Source organism: Leptodactylus fuscus, chromosome 8, assembly GCF_031893055.1.
Source record: "Leptodactylus fuscus isolate aLepFus1 chromosome 8, aLepFus1.hap2, whole genome shotgun sequence".
Lineage (NCBI taxonomy): Eukaryota > Metazoa > Chordata > Amphibia > Anura > Leptodactylidae > Leptodactylus > Leptodactylus fuscus.
In genome coordinates, this window is record NC_134272.1 from 53,482,103 (window position 1) to 53,508,952 (window position 26,850).

Below are 26,850 nucleotides of genomic sequence, written 5' to 3' on the forward strand. Positions count from 1 at the left end.
TAACATGGGTGATCCACCTTTAGGATAAGTCATTGAATATTGCAAATCAGCAACACTGATTGGATAGCCAACAGCTAGTGACATCCTTTACTGAATGGCAGTGAAACAGGATGGCACAAATGCAAAAAAATTAACAAAAAAAACTCATGCTTGAATTCTTATAAATATGGAACTAAACTATGTGTCTAGCCTATACAATATAAATAATGGCAATTACAAGTTATTGTATTTTGAAGGTGGAGACAATGTGATGTGGCCTCCACAGCCCTGATATGTACCAAACTCCAAAACTTTAACTTACATTTGGAGATTCTACAGTTTCTACATGAGTGCCTCGTGGAAACCTAGGAAGAAAAAAAAAAAAAAAAGTTTATAGTAACTACAAAGCTCAGGCTTAGGGGGGAAAAAGAAGGATTTGCAGTTTATGCAAATTAAACGTTTATTCAGCTTTCTCATCTGAAAATTGGAGAATTTTTGACCAAACCTTAGGAGCATGTTCACACACAACAGTTAAGAGAAAATAGTAAAGAGGACGATTCAGTACTCAGTTGATCCGACATACATAGTAGTGATGTGACCAAACCAAACACTATAGTCCCTGACTTTACTACTATGAGTGACACAGGGGCAACATGAGCAGCAAAGCCCAGAAGCAAATTGATAAGGTAGTGCACGTACACACTTCAAACCCAAATAGATATATTACTTTCCTTGGAATGACAGATGCTGGGAACTATCATAACGTACATGAAGCAAAACAGATTTATAGTCCTATTCATTGGCTTTAGGATCATCTCATGCAGTACATGAGATCTACTCCCACTTACTTCCAATTCATTGTCTGGTAGATAAGTTTCCTTTGATACCTAAAATGAGAGAAAAGTTTTCCTATAACTATAAACCTGTAGTAAGACATTTACGATACACAGAACAGGCACAGAGATAACAATGAGCAATGCATAGACAAAAAATGCATCAAAGAGTAACATTTCCAGACAAGTCTATAAACTACAGAGACAACTTCCATCATCCAACTAGAATTAAAGTTTGGATTATACACCAGAATTACTGAACATCCATAGGTCCCCTGGAAACAGCTGATTAGTTTATGGAGAGATACATAACTACTTATAGGGTTTTCTGAGAATCATTGCGATGATTGGGTAGGATAGGATATCACTATCAGATTGGTGGGAGTCCAAGATCCATGAATATGACTGATCTGCACTCAGACCACATGACATCACTGGCCTATGACAAGAGTACAGTAGTGTTCAGCAGAGCGCGGTTGCAATCAGCTGATCTGTAGGGGTCCCTGGTGTCAGACTTCCACCGATCAGATATTGATGACCCATTATAAGTCATCAATAGTATAATCCAGGCAGCTCATCTGCATAATTAAGTTTACAAAGAGATCTTTGGTACGAAGGACTGAATTGGTACCACTACCATTATAGTTAGGTGACCTTGATCTAGCTAGCTGTGTGACTACTTATATGTGCTCATCCCTGGTGACAGACTCCCTATAAAACTTGTACATACAAATTTACAATCAGTTTAGCTTTTTCCCAGATTTTCGTCAACTCTCACACCATTCCCCAATATTAGCTACAAGCTACACTGCATATGTAGCATAAAACGTTATCTAATGTCTGTTTCCTCCACCAGAACACCTGCAATGTGTGCCACTAAAATGTAATCCATCCTCTACATAGATAGGAAACACCAAAAACTGAAGCTCTAAAGGCTAGCTCACACGGGGCTAAAGGGGTGGATTTTGACAGCGGAATCCACGTCATAATCCGTCCCTTTCAATGATGGTCTATGGAGACCACTAGCTTTCTTTTTTCCGCTATCGGCAGCTGCCGCTAACGGAAAAAAAAGAAGTGAGCTGCCCTTTCTGCAGGCGGAAGACGCTGCGCGCTGAGCCGCGGCTTCCGCCTAGCGGCAGCACCCTCCGATGTCGGCTCATTCATTTGAGCCGGCTGCGGAGGGGAAAGCCGTGACCGCGATGGTCATGGCAGGCGGGTTTTGACCCAAGAGTGACGCGGCTCGCCGTGTCTCTCTCGGTGTCAAAACCCGCCCCACGTGTGAACGAGTCCTAAGTATATGTTCATACAGTTTTCTTGCAGTCAGATTTAGAGGCGGACTAAACCTACAAATACACCTTTCAACTGTGACATTCATTTCAATAGCAGATTCCGCTAGAAGGGGGAGGGGGGGAACCATCATGAACAACCTTCAGATGAATTCCACCTTACAAAACTCAGTGAAGTTAGTGGGAGGCAAAAATAAAACATTTCTGCTCTGCAAGGCAGAAGCCACCTGAAGATAGATCATAACAGTTTTTCCCCACTCTAGCTGAGAATATCTGCAAGTCTCACATTGAAATGAATGGAGGAGTTGGGAAGTCTTTAAGGCCAGGGCCCAACGGGCTGAAACGCCACAATTTGCCAGAAGCGGGAACACCTCGGGAAAAATGATGGCGTTTTGCAGTACTTGCAAAGTGGAATCCCATGCCCACTTTACGGAAAGAAAAAAAAAAAAAAGTCACGGTTTTGAAAATTGCAGCATGTCAATTATATCTACGGAAATGCCGGCGGCTTCCCCGTAGACATAATTGTAAAAGTCCATGGAGGGAAAACTCTGAACTTTTTGTTCAAAGCGCTGCGGTAAGAACTGCGATGTGTTCATGCTGCAGTTGTTCCCGCAGTGCTTTAATGCTGCGTTTCCAGCCCATGGGGTCTTAGCCTAAGGGCGTATTCTACCTCAAAAATCTAAACAACTCAGTGTGAGCTTGCCATAAAACCTAAACAACCTCGGGAGGCCATTAAACCAGGAAAAAAAATAATTTGAAAATTAAAGATACAAACCCAGTACAAGGTTCTAGTTTTAGAACTTTCTTCTGTTCATCTTTTAAAAATTCATCAACAGATCCTCTAGAAGAAAAAAAAAAAAAAAAAATGATGGTTCATATGTGAATACGTTCCCAATAACTGTACAGGCAAATAACACGATTGGTTCTCACTTCTATTTCCAATAGCTGTTATATGATAAAGAAATTAAAGGGGATGTCTCATGAAGACACCCAGTGCTTATAACGCCCTGCTAGGGCAGACAGACTTCATACAGGTTGCCAAATTCAGGAAACCCTCTACGAGCAAGAACAAGAGCCCCTCTGTGCAAGTCTCCTGTGTTGGCAGATCTGCGCTGTCCTAATATATCATTGATGGCCATTTATCTGAATGTCTGGCTACTCACAGATCAGCTGCTTGCTGATCACATTCTCCTTGTTAGAACAGAACATTTTTTGTAATGGAAGCCATTCTGGCATTAAAAATACTAAGGAACATGGCATTACTCTGTTAGAGAGCCAACATCTGTCACTTGGGTATCTTTGGCTATACGTATGACAGTGAGGACTTGGGCATCGTGCACACATGCTTGTTTGCATCTAAGGGCATTACTTGATTATTCACCTAAATCAGAGATGGTTAGATACTGACCTGTCACAACTCATGATATTTTATGAAGAACATTCACTAAAATAGACATAATTCTAGTGCTCCGTGTTATATTGACCCTCCATTATTCTACCTAGAAATGTATCAATGAATTGACAGCTGGGCGTTACTACACAGTCCGAGACTAAACAATCAGGACTGAGTGTCAGACTGTGGAGGGACGCACCCCTTTGACAAAGGTGATGGTAACTTCTAGTTTTTCAGCAATATTCAGAAGGAATAAAAATAGATAGAAATTTCACAGACTTTTTACATAATGGAGAATACAGGACACAGGTATATACCAAAGCAGACATGTCAGGCATTGCGAGATCCTCTTTGCTCATATATACAACTAGTAGGGACACAAGGCTATTATTTCAATAAAAGTCCATATACAGTAACTGGTGCTGCAAACTTACACAATTTTATCGATAAAATCTTTCTGATCATCAGGAATTACAGGGGCAACTGGAGCCCTGGGTGTGTCAGGTGAAATGTACATATAAGACATTGTGCTAGCACCATTCGATTGGTAACGCTTATCTTCCTGCTGATCTCTAAGCTGTCTTTCCTCCTCTTGATTCAAGTATGGAATACCTAGGGAACAAGACGCCATCATCATCTGTTCACATAGAATTATTCTGCAGCCTTTGTTACGGTATTGATCTATAACTCACCGTCACGAAAAACTTTATTAAAATCAAAACCTTGATTGGCTAGAAAGTCTATGCTCGAGCTCTGGAAGAGAAGACGGTGGGGATAGTTAGTGCAGTACATAATGATATTAGAGTGTATCAGGTGTACAAGTAACAATATTTCAGGCCATTACAAGAATTCTGCACGGTTAGGGCGGGTTCACATATAATATTCCGGTCATTAGTAAGGAATTAATTGATAATAAAAGTGGAAAGACCATATAACATACCTGACAAACAAACTTCTTGTCTGGAGAATTTCTATTAAATGGTCTTGGAAAAATATAAAAATTAAAGGATTTTACGACATACCTGCAAGTAGGAGAAAAGACAAAAAACAGAGTCAGCGAATACGGTAAGAGTAAATATAGAGGATTAAAATAAAGCAAAAAGCAACATACTTGGCTTCCGTACTGTTATATTTAAAGGTGCAGAGACCAAACTGAAACAGCAGGAACTCCATAGAGTGCTACAAGATTGAAAGAGAGGAAAAAGTTGCAAAGTATTAAACAGGATCATGCATATAGCTAGAAATATATTTAAGATCGGTAAGGCAGAATTTCACTTTAAAGAGGTTCTTCATTCACCAAAAAGAATGGTAAATGTTTCCACGGATAAAATAAACAAACAGGCCAAATTTAGGATTTTTGTATGCATTGCTTTACACAGCAATATCTTTTTAATCGCGTTGCATATGCCAACTATTTTTACCATGTTCGTTTAGCCACCGGAAAATAGCCACAGACATGCGCAGTCGGCACTTTTTGAAGACGACGGGACAAGGAAGAAGGAGGAGGGGGGACAAGAAGGCAACGAATAGTTTTCTCGCAGCACTGGGGGCGTCCTTAGTGCTTCGAGAAATCTAATTAGCATATGGACGAAAACCGGGATATCTAAGGAATAGCGGCGCAGAAAAGACATCTAAAGGTAGGGGAACAAGCCTTTCTTAAGGCTATTTCAACATGGGTTTAGCTTAAAATGGGAATCTAACAATAGAATCCCTTTAATGGCTTTGCGTATCAACTATTTTTACCCTGTTTTTGAAGGAAACACATAGTGCTTGAAATAAGTAGCATTATTTATTAAAAAAAAGTTGATTACTTTCGCTAAAATTAAATTTTGCTTTTACCTAAAACAAACTTTTATATATACTATTGCACATAAACAGTTATTTTGATCACAGAGGCTACATATCGATATAGTTTAAAAAAATATATTTTTTTTACATGTTTTATGTTCAGCATGGCTTATTTTATGGACCCCTAGAATTGTGGAAATTAACCAGTAGTTTAGTATAGTAGAGGGCTGTAAACTGCTGGTATTATGACTAGCTAGGCTCCCTGCTGAAGGGCAAACCTAGGGGGAACAGATGGTCTGGCAGGGGAGCAAGTTCTGCTGGCACAATGTTAATGGGAAGGCTGTTTCACTTCACTGTGGTCACCATAAAGAGTTACATTTTGTAGACAAGAAGGAATATATATATATATATATATATATATATATATATATATATATATATAAACCTTAAATGCTTCACTTATCACAGTGTAACTGCAGGACCATAACTACAGCATGGAGATTCAGAACTTTATCTCTGCTACAGGAGCAGCTATAAAAATCACAGGTGTGACTAATGTGACTGCAGCACTCAGAGCGACTATCAGATAGAGACAAATAGTTAGAATAGTGACATTTAGCGCTTAATATGTTAGTTATTATAACAACATGCAGTCAGTTAATAAAGCATTGTTGTTTACTCCAAAACACAGAAACCTAACATAGGTGTATGGTTTATTAGGACAGCTTCTCACATTGTACCTCATTGCGGGTGACGTGCAGACTAGATTGGCACAGTCTGTAAACGGACAGCAGATTAAAGGAGACTGATTAGTAATGACCGAGCTGTAAACTGTTGAAAAACCGCATGGTCATTTAACGGCCAAACTCCTCTTATCAGAAATCTATTTGGGAATTTGAGAACTGCGTTGATCTGCAATTTGGCACGGTTTAATTTGCATCACTGTTACACAGTGGGAGCTCAGACTTTCAAGAGAGCGCTGATTCACAAGGCCTGAAATAAACAGCTGACCTAGGTCACTTAAACATATGCAGGATAAGATGCTTAGATTCAGGATGTAAAAGAATGCTGTGAACTGAACAAACAGTACTGTATATAACAAAACTGTCAACTACATGTAATGCAGAAATTCACCTTCAAACCTCAGGGACATGACTGGGCTGAGGTCTGAGTTTGCAGCAGAATGCACAAGGATGACATTGAGTGACATCCGTGTCATCCAAGTGCATTCACATCTATGGGGGCTTCAGAACTATTCGTTCTGTTATACAAAACTGAAAAAGCTCCTTTGGACTTGTGTCCGGGTCGGAAAAGCCTAATGACATACATTATCTGAAAGGTACCGTCACCCTGAGCATTTTGTATATCCATACCCGTTCCAAAGATAGTGTTAGAAATTAGGGTATACTAGCCAAGTAGGTAACAAGACTCCATAATATACAGCACAGAAAACTCACTAATAGTGAATACACGAGTGAGAATGATCACTATAAAGACTTAGGGTGGGTTCACACTACCATTGGATATCTGTTAGTGTGCGTTAAAAAAAAAAAAAAAAAAAAAAAAGTGTGTATAACAGCCTCTAACGGACACCAGATGAAATCCCATTGACAGATGGAAATTTTAACAGATTTGTGACGGTTCAGCTAGTGTCCTTTGCTAAAATCTTGTAACGGCAATAGCAGCAGACATTACTGATGGTCACCAGCGGTAGGGTGAACGACCTCCTTAGGGTTCGTTCACACGGGCACCAAGGGGGCAGATTATGGTGCGTAATCCACATCATAATCCGCCCCCTCACAATAGTAGTCTATGGAGACCGCCAAGCTACTTTTTCCCCGTGAACGGCAAGCTGCATCTCACGGAAAAAAGAAGCGGGCTGCCCTTTGTTCTGGCGGATTCCGCGGCTAATTGAGCCACGGCAGCAACCTCCGATGTCGGCCCATTCATTTGAGCAGACTCCGGAGGGAGAAGCCGCGACTGTCGGAAGCCACGACAATCGTGGCAGGCAGGTTTTGACCCGAGAGTGATGCGGCTCCCCGCGTCACTCTTGGTGCCAAAATCTGCCCCACCGCCCCCCGTGTGAACTAAGCCTTAAATCTTTGGAATGGCTGAACAGATTTGAACAAACAGAACACCAAAAGTTGTATAGATGTATTATGTGAACAAGGCTGTAGAAACCTTTGTTTCACATGCGTGGGAAGGAAAGATTAGATTTTATTGGGATTTCAGTATAATGTAAACAGAAGCGTTCAAAATGTGTCAATGAAAACCTATAAAGAAGGTGAATTCTGACTCATGTCCATTTATCTATGTGGAAATTGCACATTAGGAAGGGAAATGTTACACTGACCTCCTTAAGCTTCTCATATCTTTCTTCCGGGGTGTCCAAACTATTTGTTAAAGTAGTAAAAGATGGTCCATCACTAATACCTAATACACAAAAAACAAAAGGAGCAGAGCAGGTTATTACACAAAGCCAAACCAAGACTTACAAGGTAAAGCTAAAGACTATCACAATGTAAACAAGTGGTCCATGTTATTGACTTGAATGGGCATTTAAAAGGGATCCTATTACTCAGTCACAATTTTTCTAAGTACCACGTCGGAATAGCCTGAAGAAAGGTTATTCGTCTCCTACCTTTCTTCGTCTCCTCGGCGCCGCCATTCTCCTACAATCCCGGTATGCAAATTAGCTCTCTCGCAGCACTGGGCGCGGTCCTCAGCGCTCAAACACCACTGGGGACGTCCCCAATGCTGTGAGAGAACTCTCTCCAGCGCTGCCTCCATCTTCGTCAGCAGCGTCAGCCAGCCTCTTCTTGCAGCGGTGGCTTGTAATTTCTAGGCCTCGGGCAAAGCAGACTGCGCATGCCCACAGGCCACGAGAAAATGGCCGCTTGCAATACTCTGCAAGTGGCCATTTTCTCGTGGCCTGTGGTCATGCGCAGTCTGCTCTGCCCAAGGCCTGAGGCCTAGAAGATACAAGCCACCGCCGGAAGAAGAGGACGCTGCTGACGAAGATGGAGGCGGCGCTGGAGAGAGTTCTCTCTCAGCATTGGGGACGCCCCCAGTGCTGCGAGAGAGCCAATTTGCATACCAGGATTGTAGGAGAACGGCGGCGCGGAAAAGACGAAGAAAGGTAGTAGATGATTAGCCTTTCTTAAGACTATTCCGATGTGCCACTTAGAAAAAATTTTGTCTGAGTGATAGGATCCCTTTAAGTGAACCCTTCATATGAACTATACACAGGTGAATTTATAGTGGGCAGTAAAAGTAGCAGCAATCACCAATGACACCAGAAACGTCTTATTACCAATGCAGTATTACATATACCCATTGCATTCACAGTGATCTGCCAAAACTGCCAATGCTCAGCCGTATGAAAGTGAATTAAAGGTTTTCTAGTTTCAGACCAATATTAAAAGACAAACATTATTGTTTGTATAATGAAAAGTTGTACAATCAAAATTCCGTATCAATTCCTCACCGTTTCCTAAATCTCTGCTTGAAATCATTCATTCTGCTTAATCCCAGTGGATAAAAAAAAAAAAATCAGTCCATGGTCATGTGATAGACGCAGGTGCTGCTCATTATAGTCACCGCTCAGTAATCAGACATCTGCCTGGTAACTAGCTATACACCTGTGTGCTCATCACATGACCACCGGCCGATTTTATTTATTTATTTTTTTTGTGTAGATTGTAAGCCCCATATAGGGGTTACCTATTCCCTATCAGCATGTCTTTGGAGTATGGGAGGAAATACACACGGAGAACATAAACTCCTTGCAGATGTTGTCCTTGGTTAGGATACGAACCCAGGACTCCAACACTGCAGTGCTAACCACTGAGCCATCGTGTTGCCACCCTACGGGCTGATTTGTATCCTCTGGAAGTAAGCAGAATTAATGATAGCATGCAGAGATCTAGAAAGTCATGAGGAATTGATACAGACAATATACTGGAAAGTTGTAAAACTTTTTATTATACAATCTATAACATTCGACTCTTTATATTGATCTGAAACTGAAGAATCCCTTTAAAAACGCTATGGCCCCGAGATCACAATAATGTCTGTATAGACGCCTCTGCATACAAGTTTACACATTGTAAAAATGCCTTATGCGGATTAATACAGGAGACATTTCCCTACTGACTGCAAAACAGAGGAGGGTGCTCTGAGTGATGGCACCATGAGGTCCTGACTGTAGATTAAGGTGCAGCATTATGCAGAAGTAATAGCACATTGCCCAAGAGAGAAAGCGGCAGCGGAGAGGTTATTAAATGGTCACAGCAGCTCAGGATGCAATACACTGCCAGTGCTCGCAGCAACAGCTGAGGACAGAGATGGGCCCCCTACAAGACATCCCTGCACCACATACCTGAAAATTCTCCATCAATAGCCAAGAAGTCTGCATCAGCAATAGCCTGGCAAACATTCGGTAACTGTTCTTTAAAATCTGGAAAATAAAAAAAATATTTTCAAACCATTTAACAAACTTGTCTTATAACTGGGCTACCAGGGCATATTCACATGAAGAGGAGGGGAGCATGATTCTTGCCACTATTTTCATGAAAAACAAAAAAAAAAAAAAAAAAACAGCCTTGTATCAATGTGAACATAATCTTATATAATCTATATGGCTGTCAAAGCGAGGCAAAGATTAACCCTATATTGGCTGCACTAATTTCACTGCCTGGGAATGGGGGCTATTCACATGACCTATATTTTGAAGGTTTGTTATGGACCATCAAAAAATAGGTAATTTTCTATTTTTGTCTTTGGGGAAAAACCTCTCCAAATCAGGCAACCAAGACCCTTTGCATCATAATGGCCCATAATTCTGCTTCACTGTCTCAACAGTATATAGTATGGGCAGTAGAGCGGCAAGCAGGGACCCCTAGAACCATGGATCTCCATAATGCAAGGAGTCCCACTCTCCTGACTGGGTATGGACTGGATTTTGTAGTCTGGATTGCACACATCTAACACATAAGACATCCATCTACAGCTGTATATCAATCTTCAATGAACTACAAACATCAGCAGTACCATAAATCTCCACCTTGTCATAATACTTTGTTATAAACTCCGTACCCCGTGTGAACAAGGCCTTAAGCTCCAGTTCACTTACAGCAAATAAAATCTTACGTTCGGTTCACACCTGCATTGGGATTTCTGTTTGTAGGTTCCGCTTGGAGACCCCACAAGCAGAAACCTAATTCTCTTAAAATAAATAAAATGGTTACACGCAGACCCAATAGACTATAATGGGGTTTTGTTGGGTTTATGCCAAAAAAAAAAAAAAAATGCTTTGCAGGACTTTTCTCTGCAATTTTTTTTTTTTTTTTTTAAAGCGGAATGATGGATGGAATGCCTGAATGGGCAACAAGTGCATGTGAATCCAGCCTTAAAGGGATTGCCTGGTAACTACAAATTATGCTGGAAATCTGCACAGGCAGACAAAGTTGTGTAAGCCTGACTTTTGTCTGACAATTTCAGTTAAAAATAATGGAAATTTGATAGACCACATTATAACAAAAGAGGTCTCCTGTCTCAATTCGCATACACTATTCTTCCATCAAAGAACCAGAAAAAACGGAAACCCAACAGATGTGAACCAAAGAATAAGGGGGAAACCCTGTGCCTGTTGGGGGGGGGGGGAGGGTTTGACCACTGGGATCTCAACTGATCATGACAACTTCGATGGCTGATCCACTGCCCTATTCATTTCAATGGGAATTGCTGGAAATAGCTTGAGTACAATGCTCGATTACCTGCAGGAGTTTCCAAAGAAATTAATGGAGCTGCAGAACAAATTCCTAACTGGCTGCTCCCTCTGAACATCGCTGTCCTTGTGATCAGTGGGCACTCCAGCGGACAGACCCAACCAATCAGCAAGGTACCCCTTATGCTGTGTATAGGAGATAATTTGTTGTGATTGGACAATCCTTTTAAATTGGCTGTATCAAGACCTCTATGCACAGGGCAGGTGATAATAAAGTGCCAAATCATCAGGGATCCAAAGCCCCACATCTTAAAGGGGTTGTTCAGGAATTTACCCTCCTTCTTCCGGCCTCTTTTTTTTTTCTCATGGTGAACCAGGGGATTCAGGCTTGATCTGACCATATGTTACATGTCTGGAAACAGCCCTCATTCTTCGGGGTCACTCCACCTTCTTCACATATACATGACCATGGTCATACATATGCATGGACTCTGCCCTAGTTAACTTTTTTCCGGGTGGGTCATCCAACAAAAAAAAAAAAAAAAAATGCCATGAGACATCTAAGGCCCTATTCACATCTGCATTTGGGGAGTCCACTTGGGGACCCCCGAACTGAAACCTGTACACATAAAAAAGCGGTTACCTAAGGAAACCCGTAGACTCCATAGAATATAATGGAGTCCTTGTGGTTTCCACATGAAACATGCGGAGATCAAAGTCACGCAAGCAGCAATTTTTTTCTTTGCAAATTTTGTGCGGAAACCACACTGATCTCATTATAGTCTAGGGGTCCGCGGGTTTCCTTAGATAACCACTTTTTTATACATATAGGCATCCGTTTGGGGAGGGTCCCCAAATGCACTCCAAACGCAGATGTGACTAAGGCCTAAGTGTCAATACACACAAAGCTTTCTGGTTTTTATAGCAAACTTTGAAGCTAAAAACAGGTGTAGGTCATAAAGAGAGTAAAAGTAGAACATCTGGAGCTTGGCATTGTTTTAGCATATGGGGATATATTTGTAGCAACCCAACAAATCTTGTTATGTGATGGGTCAGATCCGCACCAGCGATGGTCTCTACATGTACTTGATCACAGTCTCTAATACAGATGAGTAATATTGGACAACCCCTTTAACACAAAACCATGACAGATACATTTTCTGCCATAGAGAAGCACATAAGCTAGTATATACATTAGTGGTCTGGAACCCACTGACATAACCTCATGTAGAACTGTCAGGCCCACAATGCCCTGACAGGCTGCAAGCAGACAGGCCAAGCTGCCAGCCGCAGTCACAGCCCAGCTGGCTTGTCAAGGCAAAAAGAAGCCGCCGGTCTCCGGCACAGCATGAGCCGCACACACGGCAGCGGCAGCCCGGACACAGCACACCGGGCAGCTCCTCCAGCCTGCGGGGACGCTGTAGAGCGACATGACGCACACACGTGGTTCACTCACTGCGCCAGGTGATTTCCATGCTTGTAAACTGCACCAGCACAGACTCTCTGTGTAGCCTAGGAGGCCACGAAGCTCCGCCCCGGGGTAACACTTCCGGATCTCACACAGCCCGGCGCTACACTGACCATCTTGGAATCCGAGGAGGCTCCGCCTACATGGTGGGCTCGCCCTCTGACGAGCGGCCAATCAGAAGAGGGCGACCAATCTCCCGGCTTAGCTTGTTAGACGTCACTTTGCGCTACATCTGGCGCTACATCTTAGTGAATAGAAGAAATAGCGCCCTCATGTGTAGGATAAGATAAGGCATACCAAACTGGCACTGACTGCTATGTTCTGTATGTCTGAGGAATAACGGGGTGACGGGCGTCCAGCTGTCACCAAACAAGAGGAAGATGAGACCCCGCGGACTGTTATACCCCAAAACACCCGCCCCACCTCCCCATATAGCGACCGCCAAGTAAGAGGAAGATGAGACTCCACGGACTGTTATACCCCAAATCAACCCACTCCAACTCCCCCACACACATTTTACTAGCTTGGCAATGCCAAATATCTATTCGGACGTGCCAATAAAGCTTGTTTGATTTGATTTGACTTATGTAGCAGAGTTATTTCTGCTTAAAATGTCTACACTATGACATTCTAGGCTTTGTTCATATCTGTCTCAGAGGCTCCATCAGAGGAGTGACATGAAGCTCTTAGGCCATAATGCAAAATGTGCACCAGCCCTTATACCCCCCCCCCCAAAAAAAAAAAAAAAAACTATAACGTATTGTTTATATGGGTCCCCAATGGCTCCCAGGCACCCTGTGCATCTCTTCTGATTACACCTCTGGACACCATAAAAGAAGGTCCGTTGGTTGCTGATAGTGTTCATCACATCATGAATCCATCATTGCCACATTTTCAGTTTTTCTGATCGTATAATGGAACAGCTAATGGAAAAGCAGGGGTGATGTGACCGTATCCACCAGTAACCTTTTGCGCTCAGTGTGTAAAAATTTGTAAAAAAAAAAAGCCCCTAGGTTAACTCGGGTGCCATAGCACATCTAGAAATATCCATAATATTGTGATACTTGTAGCTCTAATAATAAAAAAAAAAGAGTTATATTTTTGTAATGTGTATTTGTATTATATGTATTTCTGGCCCATCACACAGTTTCTGACCCCCTTTTTGTGGCCAATCACACAGTATATCAGTATATGACCCCTTTTTTATACCCCACACATGGTATATGACCCCCTCTTTTTTTTTAGCCCTCACACACGGTACATGACCCCCTTTTTTACCCCTGCAAAGTATATGACCACACTTTTTATGGTTCCCAACAGTGTATGATCCCTATCTTATGCCACCCCACAATATATGATTTATTTTTATTTATTTTTTTAAGCCCACCCCCTTTTATCCCTCCACTCCCACATTGAGTAGCGGCCAATACTTTTTACTCACTTGTCCTGGTCACCTTCTGCTGGCGACTCCAGGGTGGGCTGTAGCCAACGCTGAAGAACACTAGGACGCTGTACACTTCAATACCACAATAAGTAGTATGTGTGTCACCTAAAATGTCTTGGGGTGTCACCTATGATGCAAGTGTCATAGTTTCGCCATCACTGGCCTACAGGTCTTCCTACCCTAGGTCAGAACGAGCTCTGATCTACAAAGCCTTCTACATGTTTTCCTGGGCTCATGACCGGTCTGGCGAGTGCTGCAACTTCTACACATAAAGCCAAGCGCAGCCATAATAGTATAGTGGCTGTGGTTAGTGTCATAGCTCTGGCCGTTCACTTCAATGAGCTGTAAACAGGCCATGTGACCTAGCCTTAGGTATAATGGAATAATCTGTCCCCATCACACATCTGATGATACCAGTCCAGCACTGGACTGAGTAGTTCGTTCTCTCACTCCCAGGTGCTATGGGGTCCCTTAAAGTGGACCTTTCATGGTCTGGGGCACAGGCAGTTCTATATACTGCTCGAAAGCTTACAGTGCGCTGAATTCAGCGCACTGTCGGCTTTCCTGATCTGTGCCCCGGGTAAAGAACTATCAGTCCCAGTACCGTAGCGCTTTACAGTCAGAAGGGCGTTCCTGACAGTCAGTCAGGTACATCCTTCTTCAAAGCAGCGCCTATCGTGCTGTGCTGTGTGAGTGGGGAGGAACGCCCCCTCCCCTCCTGATAATACTCGTCTATAATACTCCTCCCCAGCATTGGGGGCGGTCCTCAGTGCTCAAACAGCACTGGGGGCATCTCCAATGCTGAGAGAGAAAGCTCTCCAGCAACACCGCTATCTTCTTCTGGAACTCCCTTTTCCTGTGTGTTCTTCCTTCCTGGGTTTCAATCTTCTAGGCCTCAGGTAGAGTCGACTGCACATGCTAGCAGTATTGTAAGGGTAAGTTCATACAGAGTTTTTTTGGTCAGGATTTTGAGGCCGTATTCGCCTCAAAATCCTGACCAAAAAGACAGCTCCCATTGAAATCAGTGGGAGCCGCTCAGGAGCTTTTTCCAAGGAAAGGAAGTGAGGTGCTCATTCAGGCAATTTTGCCCCAGGATTTGGCTTGAAGACACAGTGCACTGGCTTCCAGTCACAACTACCCAGTTTTTGGATTGGAATCTGAGGCAGCCTCGGGTTCCGATCCAAAAAAAAAAAGCCCATGTGAACTTACCCTAACACTCTATCCTAAAGCTATGATGCCATCTCTGGAGGCCATAGCCCAGGGGAGGAGAGTAACACCATTAGGTTTATTCATCTCCCCTGGGCCTCCACCAATCATACTTTGTCTGAAGGACCACTATATATGTGGTGTTTTATATGGGGCCCTTTGTACAGCATGCAAGTGAGAGGAAAGTTACACTGTCATCAACAAGGTTTTTTTTACGACGTGCTTGTTTAAAGCGGAGTTCACACCGTTTCTTGGCCCAGATTTTCACATGGAATCCACCTCAGAATCAGGCTCCAAAAGACACCTCCCACTGAATTCATTGGGAGCCGTTCGCCCGCCCCCCCCCCCCCCAAAGTGATTTTCTCCTGCTCACGGGAAAAAAAAGAAAAAAAAAGTGAGCTGCCCTATCTTGCCACAGCGTGACACTCCTTCCCTACTATGCCAATTCATTTGGGCCTAATCCAGAGCAGAATGCCACGACTAGATGCCAGTGCACTGCACCAGGAGAAGTATTTTGGAGTGGATTCTGAGTTTTAAAAAAAAAAAAAAAAAACACCCTTGTGAACTCAGCTTAAGGAAATCCAGAGACTTCAATCTGGCAAGACCCGGAACCTGCATAGTTCTACTAAACTAAACGCCAGTTACCATGGGATTCTATGGTGATCTAGTGTCAGTAAAATTGTGTGTGGTGGGGTGTCCAGGTATCATGAATGCTATTCCCTCTAAGACACTGTTTTCCAAAAATCTGGAACCGACCTAGTGCACAGCACAAAACCCATACTTGGCCACTTTAATTTACTTCCCCCATCCCACTGCAATTTTACGATGTTGGCAGTTATTCTAGAACAATGCCACTATAAAAGTATAACATTTTAAAATTATAAGATTTCATACAGATCTATACACACCTATCAAATTGTGTAATGGTTTGCAAACCCTACCATTACATAAACAGAGGAAATAAATGCAGGCTATATATTTCTATGAAAGAATTATTTAAAGAGGACCTTTCACCATATCCGGGCACAGGCAGTGTTATATACTGCCAGAAAGCTGACAGTGCGCTGAATTCAGCGCACTGTCGGCTTTCCCGATCTGTGCCTGGTGTGAAGAGCTTACGGCCCAGTACCGTAGCTCTTCTATGGTCAGAAGGGCGTTTCTGACCATTAGCCAGAGACGTCCTTCTGCCTCGCGGCGCCAATCGCGCTGTGCTGTGGAGCGGGGAGGAACGCCCCCTCCCTCTGCTCACACAGCTTGTCCGTAGACTAGCATTATCAGGAGCGGGAGGGGGGCGTTCCTCCCGGCTCCACAGCACAATTGGCGCCGCGAGGCAGAAGGACGTCTCTGGCTAATGGTCAGAAACGCCCTTCTGACTGTAAAGCGCTACGGTACCGGGACCGATAGCGCTTTACACCGGGCACGGATCGGGAAAGCCGACAGTGCGCTGAATTCAGCGCACTGTCAGCTTTCTGGCAGTATATAACACTGCCTGTGCCCAGATATGGTGAAAGGTCCTCTTTAATAAATTGTCAAGTCTTGAGGGGGAGGTGAAGATACAGAGTCATAGACCATCTACTCAGACATTACACTGAACATAATGGGGCAGAATTACTACTAGCCATGCACCATAGCTCTGTAAAAAAAAAAAAAAAAAAAAAAAAAAAAAAATTTAAAAGTTGCAGTTTTGGCACATCATTTTTCAACAGTATTTGTGTCACTTTGATCTACCACTCACGCCTCTTCAGGAAAAAGTAAGAGTGTGTGTCTGCAGGGCACAGGCAGCGCCACCACAACCAGTTTTGTTTTTATAATTTGTCAGATTTCAGCAGTAATTTATGGCTGTCTTCTAAGAGGGCTCTTTGCTGGCTTAGATTTCAGTTCTACCACATGACCTAGGCCCAGGATATACCACTAGTAACATGCCATACTTAATAGATCTGTCCCAGTATTTCAGCTTTGCCATCCTTTTAAACAAGTTTTTATTTTCTAATAAAAGAGTAGGTACTCAATATATTCTAATAACAGAGCACACCTCTACATACAGAGATACATTGTCAGTTGAAATTGAAGTATATAACTTTGCAAAATTCATGAAAAAAAAAAAAAAAAACCAAGTTTTAGTAATGACAGAAGCCCTCTATTGAATGAGGGATGTTTTTTTATGTCTAGAATTATTTGACCTGACACTATGTGATGTAGTTAAAAGGATATTCCAGTTACTATAATCTATCCCCTATCCACAGGATAACTGGCTGATTCTGAAGAGCTGACTACTGGAACCCCTATTGATCACAACCATGGGGATCCCTTGTGCCCCAGAACAGAATGTTAGGTCATACATGTGTAATGCTGCTCTATTAATCTCTATAGGATTGTAGAAGAGAACCTGAGCATCATAGCCAGCATAGAATTGAATGAAGCAGCAGCACACATACATGGCCTACGACTTCCTTCATACAATTTCAGGGTCCATTCACACTGAGTTTTCTGGCACGGATGCCAAGGCGGAATTTGTTTCAGAATCCGCATGGAGGCCTTTTTTACCCACCTCAGAATCCGCACCAGAGAACGCCATGTGAATGGACCCTCACACAGCAGTATTTGGGTGCATTCACACTATGTTTCCTGAAGCTTATTCTGAACGTAAAACACGTTCAGAATAAGCGGCGTATAAAGCAGCTCCATTCATTTCTATGGGAGCCGGCATACGAGCGCTCCCCATAGAAATGAATGGGCTGCTTCTTTCACTGTGAGCAGTCCCATTGAAGTGAATGGGAAGTGCCAGCGTGTACGGCTCAGCATGAGCAGAGCTTGCCCTTTATCAGAATTTGTAAGGCAAAACCAGAACTGGAAAAATAAAGTACAATGGAAAGGGTTTTTTCCCCCCCTCTGTTTTTGGTTTAAAAATACTGAGCAACACATGCAGGTATTAAGGCCCAATTCCTTAAGTTTCTCAATATTTGCAAATGATCGAGTGGTATTTTGTAGATGACAAAATAAATGATAATTTATAAACCAATAATCCTGATGAAACGTTAATACAATCCATCAAGATATAGTCTAGACTAGTATGCTTGCTGTTTGATTCCTGTTTCTTAAGAACTAATCTGAGAAACTTGTAACAAACATTGAATTTTCAATACACAACTATATACTCAATGATAAAAAAAAAAGAAAATTTTAAAACGTCAGAAAAAAGCAGAAGGTCAAACTGGGAGAAGTTTGCTGTCATGTCTAGTTCTCCTTGTGCCATCTTTGGAATGGACTCTATGCACCAGTGACAATGCGGTGGTTTTTTCCATGTCCAATTCTGCGTAAGCCTCAGTCTCTTGGCCTGTGTTCCATTTCCCAGAACTATCAGGACTTTGAGGAGTTTCTGGGTTGTCAGAATCGCAGCCACTTTCCATCTCTACCTGTATGTAATTGAGTATTTTTGACTCCTGAGAGGACTGCCTGAGATCAAAATTAAAATAGAGAGGAGCACAGTCTGAGCGGTTTACAGAGTGTCTTACTGAAGACCGTTGTATGGATGTACGTAATTGATAGCTGCCTCCATTCCTGGTGGATCCATTTTGTTCTAAGCTACTTTGTTCCTCAAATATACAAGGAGAAGATGGTTGACTAGTAAAATAACCTGGTGGAAAACGGGATGGAATAAAACTAGGACTTTGAGAGTCAGAGCTACTGACTGAGACCAACATGCTTCGTGGCCTAACAAATGCTCTTGGAAAAGCAGGAACATTTTCATATCCCATTTTTCTCGCACATGAAGTTTCTCGCCGATCATCAGTGTCATAGCCAGTATCCCATACGGCACCATTTAACTCTCCAGAGTGTATGCTTTCAAGTGTTTCCATCTCTTCATTTTCTGTCTTGAGCACACAGGCTTGGTCAAGTTTAATTCCACGACGATCCTCTCCATCAAGGTAACTGCGAATAGATACTTGGCTCATGCCACCATCTGAAACCTTTGGCTGCAAAGATAAATGGGATTTGGATTGCAGTTTTGCCTCCTTGAAGTCAGATGTGGAACTCTAGAAAGAAAAAGCAAAATAAAAATCAAATCATATATACCAGTCAAAATAAATAAAAAAAAATTATATATATATATATATATATATATATATATATATATATATATATATATATATATATATTTATTTTTTTTTATTTTTTTTTTCTCTCCCAGAAGGTATAAAGAATATATATAAAGTGTGGAAAGATTCTTACTTCTGAAGATGTAGAGACTGGAGCAGAAATGAGTTCTCCTCCGACAGGCTCAGGTCTATGCGAAGGTAAGATGGATGAGGCTGCTGGGAAAGAGGGATAAATCCTATACCGATATGGTAGAAGTCGTTTAGCATCTACTAAAATGAAAAAAAGAAAGCTTTGTGTAAAACCACCCATAAACAAGACAACAGCAACTAGAATTGCTACCCAGCCACTTACCTACTGGACTGTCACCATCAGTGTCAGAAATGACACTTATTCGATTATTCTCCATGCAGCTTTGTAATAAGTTAAACATCTCTTCTGCACGTTTACATCGGAATCCAAATATCCCTAAATCACAGAAAAAGATAAAATATACTGTAAGTGGTTTTGTAGCCTAACACACACAAAGCAGAGTAAGGTTAGGTTCACATTTGGTTTTTGGTTCATGAGAGGAAACCCAGGGTGACCCACTGCATGACTCCTCACACAACCGTTATATCCTGTTATAGCCCAGACCTGCATTTAGTTCTGCTGGATATTCTGGGAAACCTTTGATAAGTCATTTGTAACACCAGTGGTGGATAGCATGAACACCTTGGGCCTGAGACTCTCAAGCACCCAAAGATTTGTTGCACATTGCTGTATTGTAGCGGGGTAGCAGCTGCCACGGGGCCCGGGACATTAGGGGCCTGGCGACAGCTGCTACCGCTGCGTCCCCCCTTCCCCCCAGTTACCGGCTGGAATGCAGCATAATACTGTGTGCAGGGGCCACTATGGGGCATAACAACGTGTCAAAAGTTCACCATGGGACCAAGCCGTTCCTCGTTACGCCACTGGATGGTGGATAACAGTAGTTTCTGGATCATCATAAGAAGCCATACCTTCTAGGCACAACCCTGCATACATTTATGCGTAAGGTGCTTCTAGTCGATTTAGTTACCATCTTGTGTTCACATGACCTCCTGGGACTTCGTAGGAAAATACCATTTCAAAGGTTGCACCATGCTGCAACAACAAATGCTGAGGTGGAGACCCAAGAATGAACGGAGCGAATGCCCAGAGCGGAGGCTGAGTCGCCTACTTGAGCCACCCTAAGCAAGAACCTCCTACATAAATACCATTGTACTCCCACAGTAATTAATTTAGGTGATATGGATTTTGTATTGGGGGTTGGCTCTAATTTTAGTTTGGTGGTCTGAGGCTAGGGTCACACCTGCTGTGCTGGGCTCTCCATTGTTTAAGTGTGCCAGGGAACCCAAACGACAGAGTCAAACAGCAGTTACCTATGGACATCATGGTCTATAATAGGGCCTCGGTGTGGCTGTTTATTTATTCTTTCTTAATACTGAGACAGCACAGAAAAGTCTTCTGTTCAGGACTTCTCTTCACTGATTTTTGGTGGTTTCTGTGGCAGAGTCTCTGACTCCAGTGCAGATGTAAACCTAGCCTAATTTGTAATCTATTAAATTAGTGGTTCTAGACTGAGGTCTATATTATTATTATATTTATTTTTATTAGCCAACAGTGGGATTGTTATCACCTGCTTCAATTCAGGAATAAAAATTAAAGTAAAAACCAAGTGGTAAACCATGTACAACTTAATTGAATGGCTTATAAAAATAATTTGACAAAAATCCTGCAAGGAAATTTTCCAAACCGGCAGACCTTGTTATAGTCTATAAACAGACAGGGCCTTGGTCCTGGAGACCCAAATGTTAGTGTGAACCTAGCGCAAGTGGCATTTTGTCAGGTTTTGCCTTGATGGCAAAAGTTTTGTTGTTAGTTAGTAAAAGTTTGCATTAAGACAAAACTGTTTTAATCAGCCTTGTTGCATTTCTGATTTACGGCTTTAAATGTTTTTTTTTTCCCTCCATTAAGTGTTACCTTTAAAAATGACACATAGGTTCTACTGAGCCATTCTATTCTAGTTGGGAATGCAGATAAATTGCTGACCTTTGGCTTCTGATGTCCTTAAACACTAGTAATCCTGGTGTAATTATTGCTAAGTAAAGGAGAAGCAAAAGCTTTGTTAACTAGAAGTGACGTATCGGGATCACAAGACTGGTCAGAGTCATCATAGATGGAGCTCAGCAGCAGTTTCTATTTGCAAAGCAATTAGGTTAGATATGAGGCCAGGAAAAACAAAAACAAAAACCTGTCTCTTTTCCAACACAAGAACAGCCTAATCTCTAAGGACTTGCTGGAGAGAATCACTGGACTATCAGTTTAGACTTCATAAATTCACCATGCTGTCTCTTAAGGGTAAGTTCACGGGGGTTTTTGGATCGGAACCTGAGGCGGAGGCCACCTCAGGTTCAGATCAAAAAACCGGGCAGCCGCAACAAAGCCGGTGTACTGCACCGGCATCCAGCCATGCACTCTGCTCTAGATTAGGCCCAATGAATGGGCCTAGTCCGGAGGAGGGTGTGTCTTCAGGTCGAATCGCAAGGCAAATCGGCCTGAAGAATGAGCACCTTGCTTCTTTTTTTCTCTCGTTTCTTCCGGCTCCCGGAAAAAAAGACCTGACCGGCTCCCATTGTTTTCAATGGGAGCCATCTTTTTGGTCATGGTTTTGAGTCGAATACGGCCTCAAAACCCTGACCAAAAAAACTGTGTGAACTTACCCTAAGACTGTCATTCTATTTGCCAGTCTTAATGAAGTCCCTGACCTGCGCTAATGAACTCAATTATTAAGAGGCTGTGGCCTCTTAGTTTGTGAGCACCAAAACAAAGCTGTAACAGTCAGGAACTTGCATACATGTCCTACAAATAGAAGGAAGTGGCACATTTCTGGGGCAAAGACTGCCCACACAAGTATGCACCACAACCATTACCATTTGCACCAGATTTTTGGTGTAAAGCGAATAGTAGACTTAACTCTAACAGAGGCTACAATGAAAATCCAAGGCTCTTTTTGGCTATCCTGTTGATATGTCTGTTATACATAATATGTACAGCCCCTAGAGAGTTATGCGAACTGAAAGTATTACTGTACCTTCTCCAGTCTGACATCTCCGACTACAGACAAATGAAAAGAGATCAGAGTCATAGCCATATTTCAGCAGGCTGATGTACGGCCATTTCACAAAACCTCCTTTAGTATGAAAAATCATGGAGGAATCTGTAAGTTCCATGATTCCTGGGCAGACATTTTTGCCATTGTCATTTACGTTGGTAACCTTAAAAATAAGAACAGGAAGGAATGATCAACACAGCTGCATTATAGGATGTATACACACACACACACACACACACAAACTATACATAACAGATACTACTATTTTTTTTCCTGTTGCATTTCACAATGGTACCTGAACACAACCAGAATGTATCAATATACTAAAAAGATAAGCAATTCGTGTACAAGGCTGTGTTCATACAGTAGCCTCAGACAGGAAAATACCTGAGAAGACTTATACGCCAGTTTTCCATAGGAGGGAGTGCGGTTAAATATGTATAAATGAAATGCATCCTCTGCTAACTACAACAGTCTTGATAAATCTGCCCCAAAGCCTGTGTGTAGGCCTGACCACAGCTTGGATGCATAAGACAGACAAGATAAGATCAGTTCTGCCAAGCCAAAGAGAGCTGTGTGAACCCAGTCTTATGTCTCATGCACACACCTATGTATATTGACAGTTGATATACTAAAGATACAGATGTGCATATGGGGCCCTAGGGTACGCTTATATGTATAAGTGTTTGCATTACGGCTGTGCACCATAGCCTAACCATTGGTCTGATGACCTGAACTCCCCGTATCATGCAGTTCTAGAATGCTCCACGACCGGTAGTCAAAATTGGTCTATCTATAATATGGATGTTTACATGCAAAACAAATATGCTAGTCTGTAAGAGGCCAAAGGCCCCCCCATTCTCGCAACCATATTTCTGATCTTGCGCTATCCAGTATTACAGGTTCAGAATAACTGATAACATTTTATACAGATTTGCGTGGGGGCCATGGAACTGAGCCACAAAATTCAAGATAGAACTGCAAAAATGGACTAGTAATAGGACTGCTCTCGTCTATTCTATGGATAGGGCTCATGGAAACCATTGACTGCACACAGATATCCTATGTATAGACAACATTTATCTACAGATCCAGCCTCTTAGTAGCATCTGCCATTACTCTGAATGGAGCTTCCCAGATTTTGTTCCATGAAAACCAATCTGAACAGAACCAAATCCTCCCCCAATGGAAGTCAATGTAACATGAAAGGCACTCAGAAGCATCCATTAAAAAATAGGAACCCCGTCAGCCCGCACACTATGTGCAAGAGACCAAAATCTTATGTGCAAGGCTTGCAAGGCTACATAGTCTCAGCAAGTTACACTGGATCTGCCAAAGGTCTGCAAGTAAAGATCTTACATTTATGGCAAACTTTTGTAAGAGAGGACCTTTACAAGTTACGGTTTTTCATTCTGTCAACCACACCACAGAGTCTACCATAACTAATGTATATCTATGCTTACATAATATGACAGTTTATACATTTTACACGTTGGTTACTTATATTCACCTTTATGAAGTATAAACAGACTTATTCACACAGTACAGTTTTTACATGCAATTTCTACAGCCAGATTGGAAGTTTTTCTTTAAGGGTACATTCACACAGTACAGATGGCTGGAGTTAAAATTAAGGAACCGGATCAAAAAAAGATATCCGCAGTTTTAACAGTGAAACAAGTTTCACCTGTAAAATCAAGAACTAAACCAAAAACGGTATGAAAGTTGCATGTGGGTTTTTATTCTGTAACAATTTTAATAGCCCTATGTAAGTGCACCCTTATAACACAACAGTACTAGTTGCAACACCATTCCCCCCTGAAAGTAAAGACAGCATACCAGGGTGTAGCATCTCTGCCTCAGACTGCTAGCTCCCCAGAGGTGAACAATGGCAACAAATTACAACAAAGCTGAACAAGTCCTAAAAATGTAATCCTGTGTATACTCTCACCCGAAAACGGTTTCCTTCATCTTGAAGATCATCACATTTGATCATACTGCAGTGACAGAGACCCATGACTCCTGCAAGGGAGGGAGACACAAATACGGATGATGGTTTCTGGAGTTTAATGTGTTACACATTTAATGAATCATTAAGAAGGGGTAACCTGCTGGTCTAGCAAAGATTTCAGGGACAAAAAGTATCAACTTGTAATATATACTATACACAAAATGGTAAAAATGTATTAACTAGTAATCTTCTATCTATACCTTATATAAAATAACAACCAATAATGTATAGGATCCACAAAAAAGTAAAAACGATCAACCAGCAACACACAGAAAATGGTGAAAGTAAATAAAAATAAGAGCTTCAGGCACAAGTTTTATAGTCACATTCACTGATGCTGTCTTAAGATGCTTTTACATGTGAACGAGTTTATATTGATTGAAGATGTGAGCCCACCCATAGGATTGTCTAATTGGATAACCAACCCACAATTCCATAAGGCCTCCTGCACACGCTGCACAATCCGCATAAACATCTTTTAGGTTCAGCCCCGCTTTGTAGAAATGCAGCTTTTTTGTTGCAGATTTTGCTGCATATTTTGTGTTAAAACCAAGAATGGTTAGAAAAGGAATGGGAAATATAAAGGAAGCTCTAATAATCTGCAAAAGGTTGCGTTTCTGCAATGAGGGGCCTTAGCCTAAAATATTTTTATGCAATGCAATATCACAGAATGCCGTTTTGGTGCTATATGCATGCATCTGCAGTTACCTGTTTTCTTACCTGTCTGCTGTCACACATCAGGAGGCATAGCCAAAGTTACCGTGTAGCCATTGCTTTAAACAAAAACATTAAACAGTTCTATATGACTCTGTTCAAACTTAACTGTCATATTGCAGTTTTTCCATGATTTTTGGAAAATTGCTGCAAAGCACTGTGGTTGTTCTACAGTTTTGTCAAAATTGCAGGACAAATATTATATCTATGTGACATATGAGTAAGTCCCAATTTACATCTGCGTTCGGCAAATCCTTTCGAAATCTATATTTGAAATCTTCAAAAGCTGGTTTCGAAGTGATTGGATTAAAACCCGATGATTTCAATGGGTTTTAAAAGTAATCCGTATGTATCAGTATGTATGTGCCATTTCTGTCTGGTTTCCACTTTTTTGTGCAGAGAGAAAAGTAGAACTCACAGGACTTTGTCTCCATACTAAAAATAAGGATTCCAGATGGATAGCAACCAATCTGTTTTTTTTACATTGAGGTCTATGGAAAACGGATAACAAACAGATTACAAACAAATAGCAATCAGTTTGAGTCTGCTATGCTCTTAAGGCGTGTTCACCCCTGCGCCCGATCTCCGCTTTAGGCAATCAGGCGTTTTTTTCTTCTGCCTGAGAAACTGGACAGAGGATGGAAACCCGTGGTCAGTTTTGAAAGCCATCCACTTGAATGGGTTTGCAAAGTGACCGCCCGTGTGCATCTTCTGCCTCTTCGCGGCGAATCCATTTTTTTTTAAACGGACACACAGGACATTGTGTCCAGTTAAAAAGAAACGGTTTCGCTGCGGAGAGGCAGAAGACGCACACGGGCGGTCACTTTGCAAACCCAGGGTTTATAAAGTGACTACGGGTTTCTGTCCCCTGTCCAGTTTGTCGGGGCAGAAGACGGAAACCCAAAAGCACAGACCAGGTGCTGGTGTGGACCCGGCCTGAAAAATGTTTGCAAGCAGATGGACACCAGGCGCAGAGGTGAACCCAGCGTAAGTTCTACATGTGAGTTTAGAAAGAAGATGTTGGACATCCCACGACAGACCTATCTTGTGTGGCCATAGCCTTATCTGGTAAATCCACAGCAGACGTATGCACATGTGACATTCTATGGTGCCAAAGATCACAGTATAGTGCTGCTTTCAACACAAGTAGAGAATATGGCCATGCTACAACAATCGTAATCACATTCACAACATGATGGTTGCAAGAAATCCATACAATTTTTTATCGCCTGCAAATATTGTGTCACAGCAACTTTTCATCAACTTCAACATCAACTTTTCATAGCTACATTATAATCTTAGGTCACGTGAGGTGTGTCGCAAACAAAGTAATGTAATGTATGTATGTATGTAAAGTATGTAATGCTCCCATGTAACATTCTTCTTTCACCAGCAGATGGCAGTGCATTACATTCACATCTGGGTGAGCTGCAGCTGTGCAGAGAGTCCTGGAGTAACTCAGAGAAGGCCTGAGTCACATGACCAGCCGTCATGTGTCCGATTTTAAAACAATGACAGTAAATGGGCCTATGAGGTTTTTTTTTTTGACTGTTTTACATGTCCGTTTGGATAAATACAAAAACAGCCATATGTGAATACACTTATAGCGTAGAAGAAGCTTCCTAAATATTTCCCATTCCTTTTGCAGCCATTCTAAGCTTTGGCTAAGAAAAAAAAGGTCCAGCTTGCAGCGCTTGTTCATCCAGCGATTTCTAACCCCAGGGCTAATGTGAATGTAGCCTTAACATACGGCCTCAGTATTTTATATT

General features: G+C 42.0%; 2 protein-coding genes across 2 annotated transcripts in view; both read right to left on the minus strand.

Moving 5' to 3' along the window:
- The window catches only part of PARN (poly(A)-specific ribonuclease), a 69,891-nt gene extending 57,304 nt beyond the window's left edge, over positions 1-12,587 (minus strand). The window contains exons 1-10 of the mRNA XM_075285784.1: positions 12,464-12,587; positions 9,661-9,738; positions 7,633-7,712; positions 4,603-4,670; positions 4,432-4,513; positions 4,184-4,244; positions 3,926-4,103; positions 2,874-2,939; positions 828-866; positions 302-344 (exon numbers count right to left, since the gene is read on the minus strand). Of these exons, the coding sequence (XP_075141885.1) occupies positions 302-344; positions 828-866; positions 2,874-2,939; positions 3,926-4,103; positions 4,184-4,244; positions 4,432-4,513; positions 4,603-4,670; positions 7,633-7,712; positions 9,661-9,738; positions 12,464-12,482 (714 nt within the window). The 5' untranslated portion in view covers positions 12,483-12,587. The remainder of the gene's footprint in view (positions 1-301; positions 345-827; positions 867-2,873; positions 2,940-3,925; positions 4,104-4,183; positions 4,245-4,431; positions 4,514-4,602; positions 4,671-7,632; positions 7,713-9,660; positions 9,739-12,463) is intronic.
- Positions 12,588-18,331: 5,744 nt separating this feature from the next.
- Positions 18,332-24,373, minus strand: LOC142216886 (fibroblast growth factor receptor substrate 2-like). The gene is made up of 5 exons (XM_075284983.1): positions 24,308-24,373; positions 22,336-22,519; positions 19,575-19,688; positions 19,356-19,489; positions 18,332-19,159 (listed from the first exon to the last, which is right to left on the minus strand). The coding sequence occupies exons 1-5, from the start codon at positions 24,371-24,373 to the stop codon at positions 18,332-18,334; spliced, it is 1,326 nt and encodes a 441-aa protein (XP_075141084.1).
- Positions 24,374-26,850: the final 2,477 nt, after the last annotated feature.

Excerpts from the sequence above, each read along its gene's own strand:
- LOC142216886 (XM_075284983.1), bottom strand. The coding sequence starts at position 24,373 with ATGGGTCTCTGTCACTGCAGTATGATCAAATGTGATGATCTTCAAGAT. Across the intron at positions 19,689-22,335 it reads GAGATGTCAGACTGGAGAAG|GGATATTTGGATTCCGATGT; the intron begins GTACAGTAATAC and ends TCTGTGATTTAG. Across the intron at positions 19,490-19,574 it reads TGATGGTGACAGTCCAGTAG|ATGCTAAACGACTTCTACCA; the intron begins GTAAGTGGCTGG and ends TCATTTTAGTAG.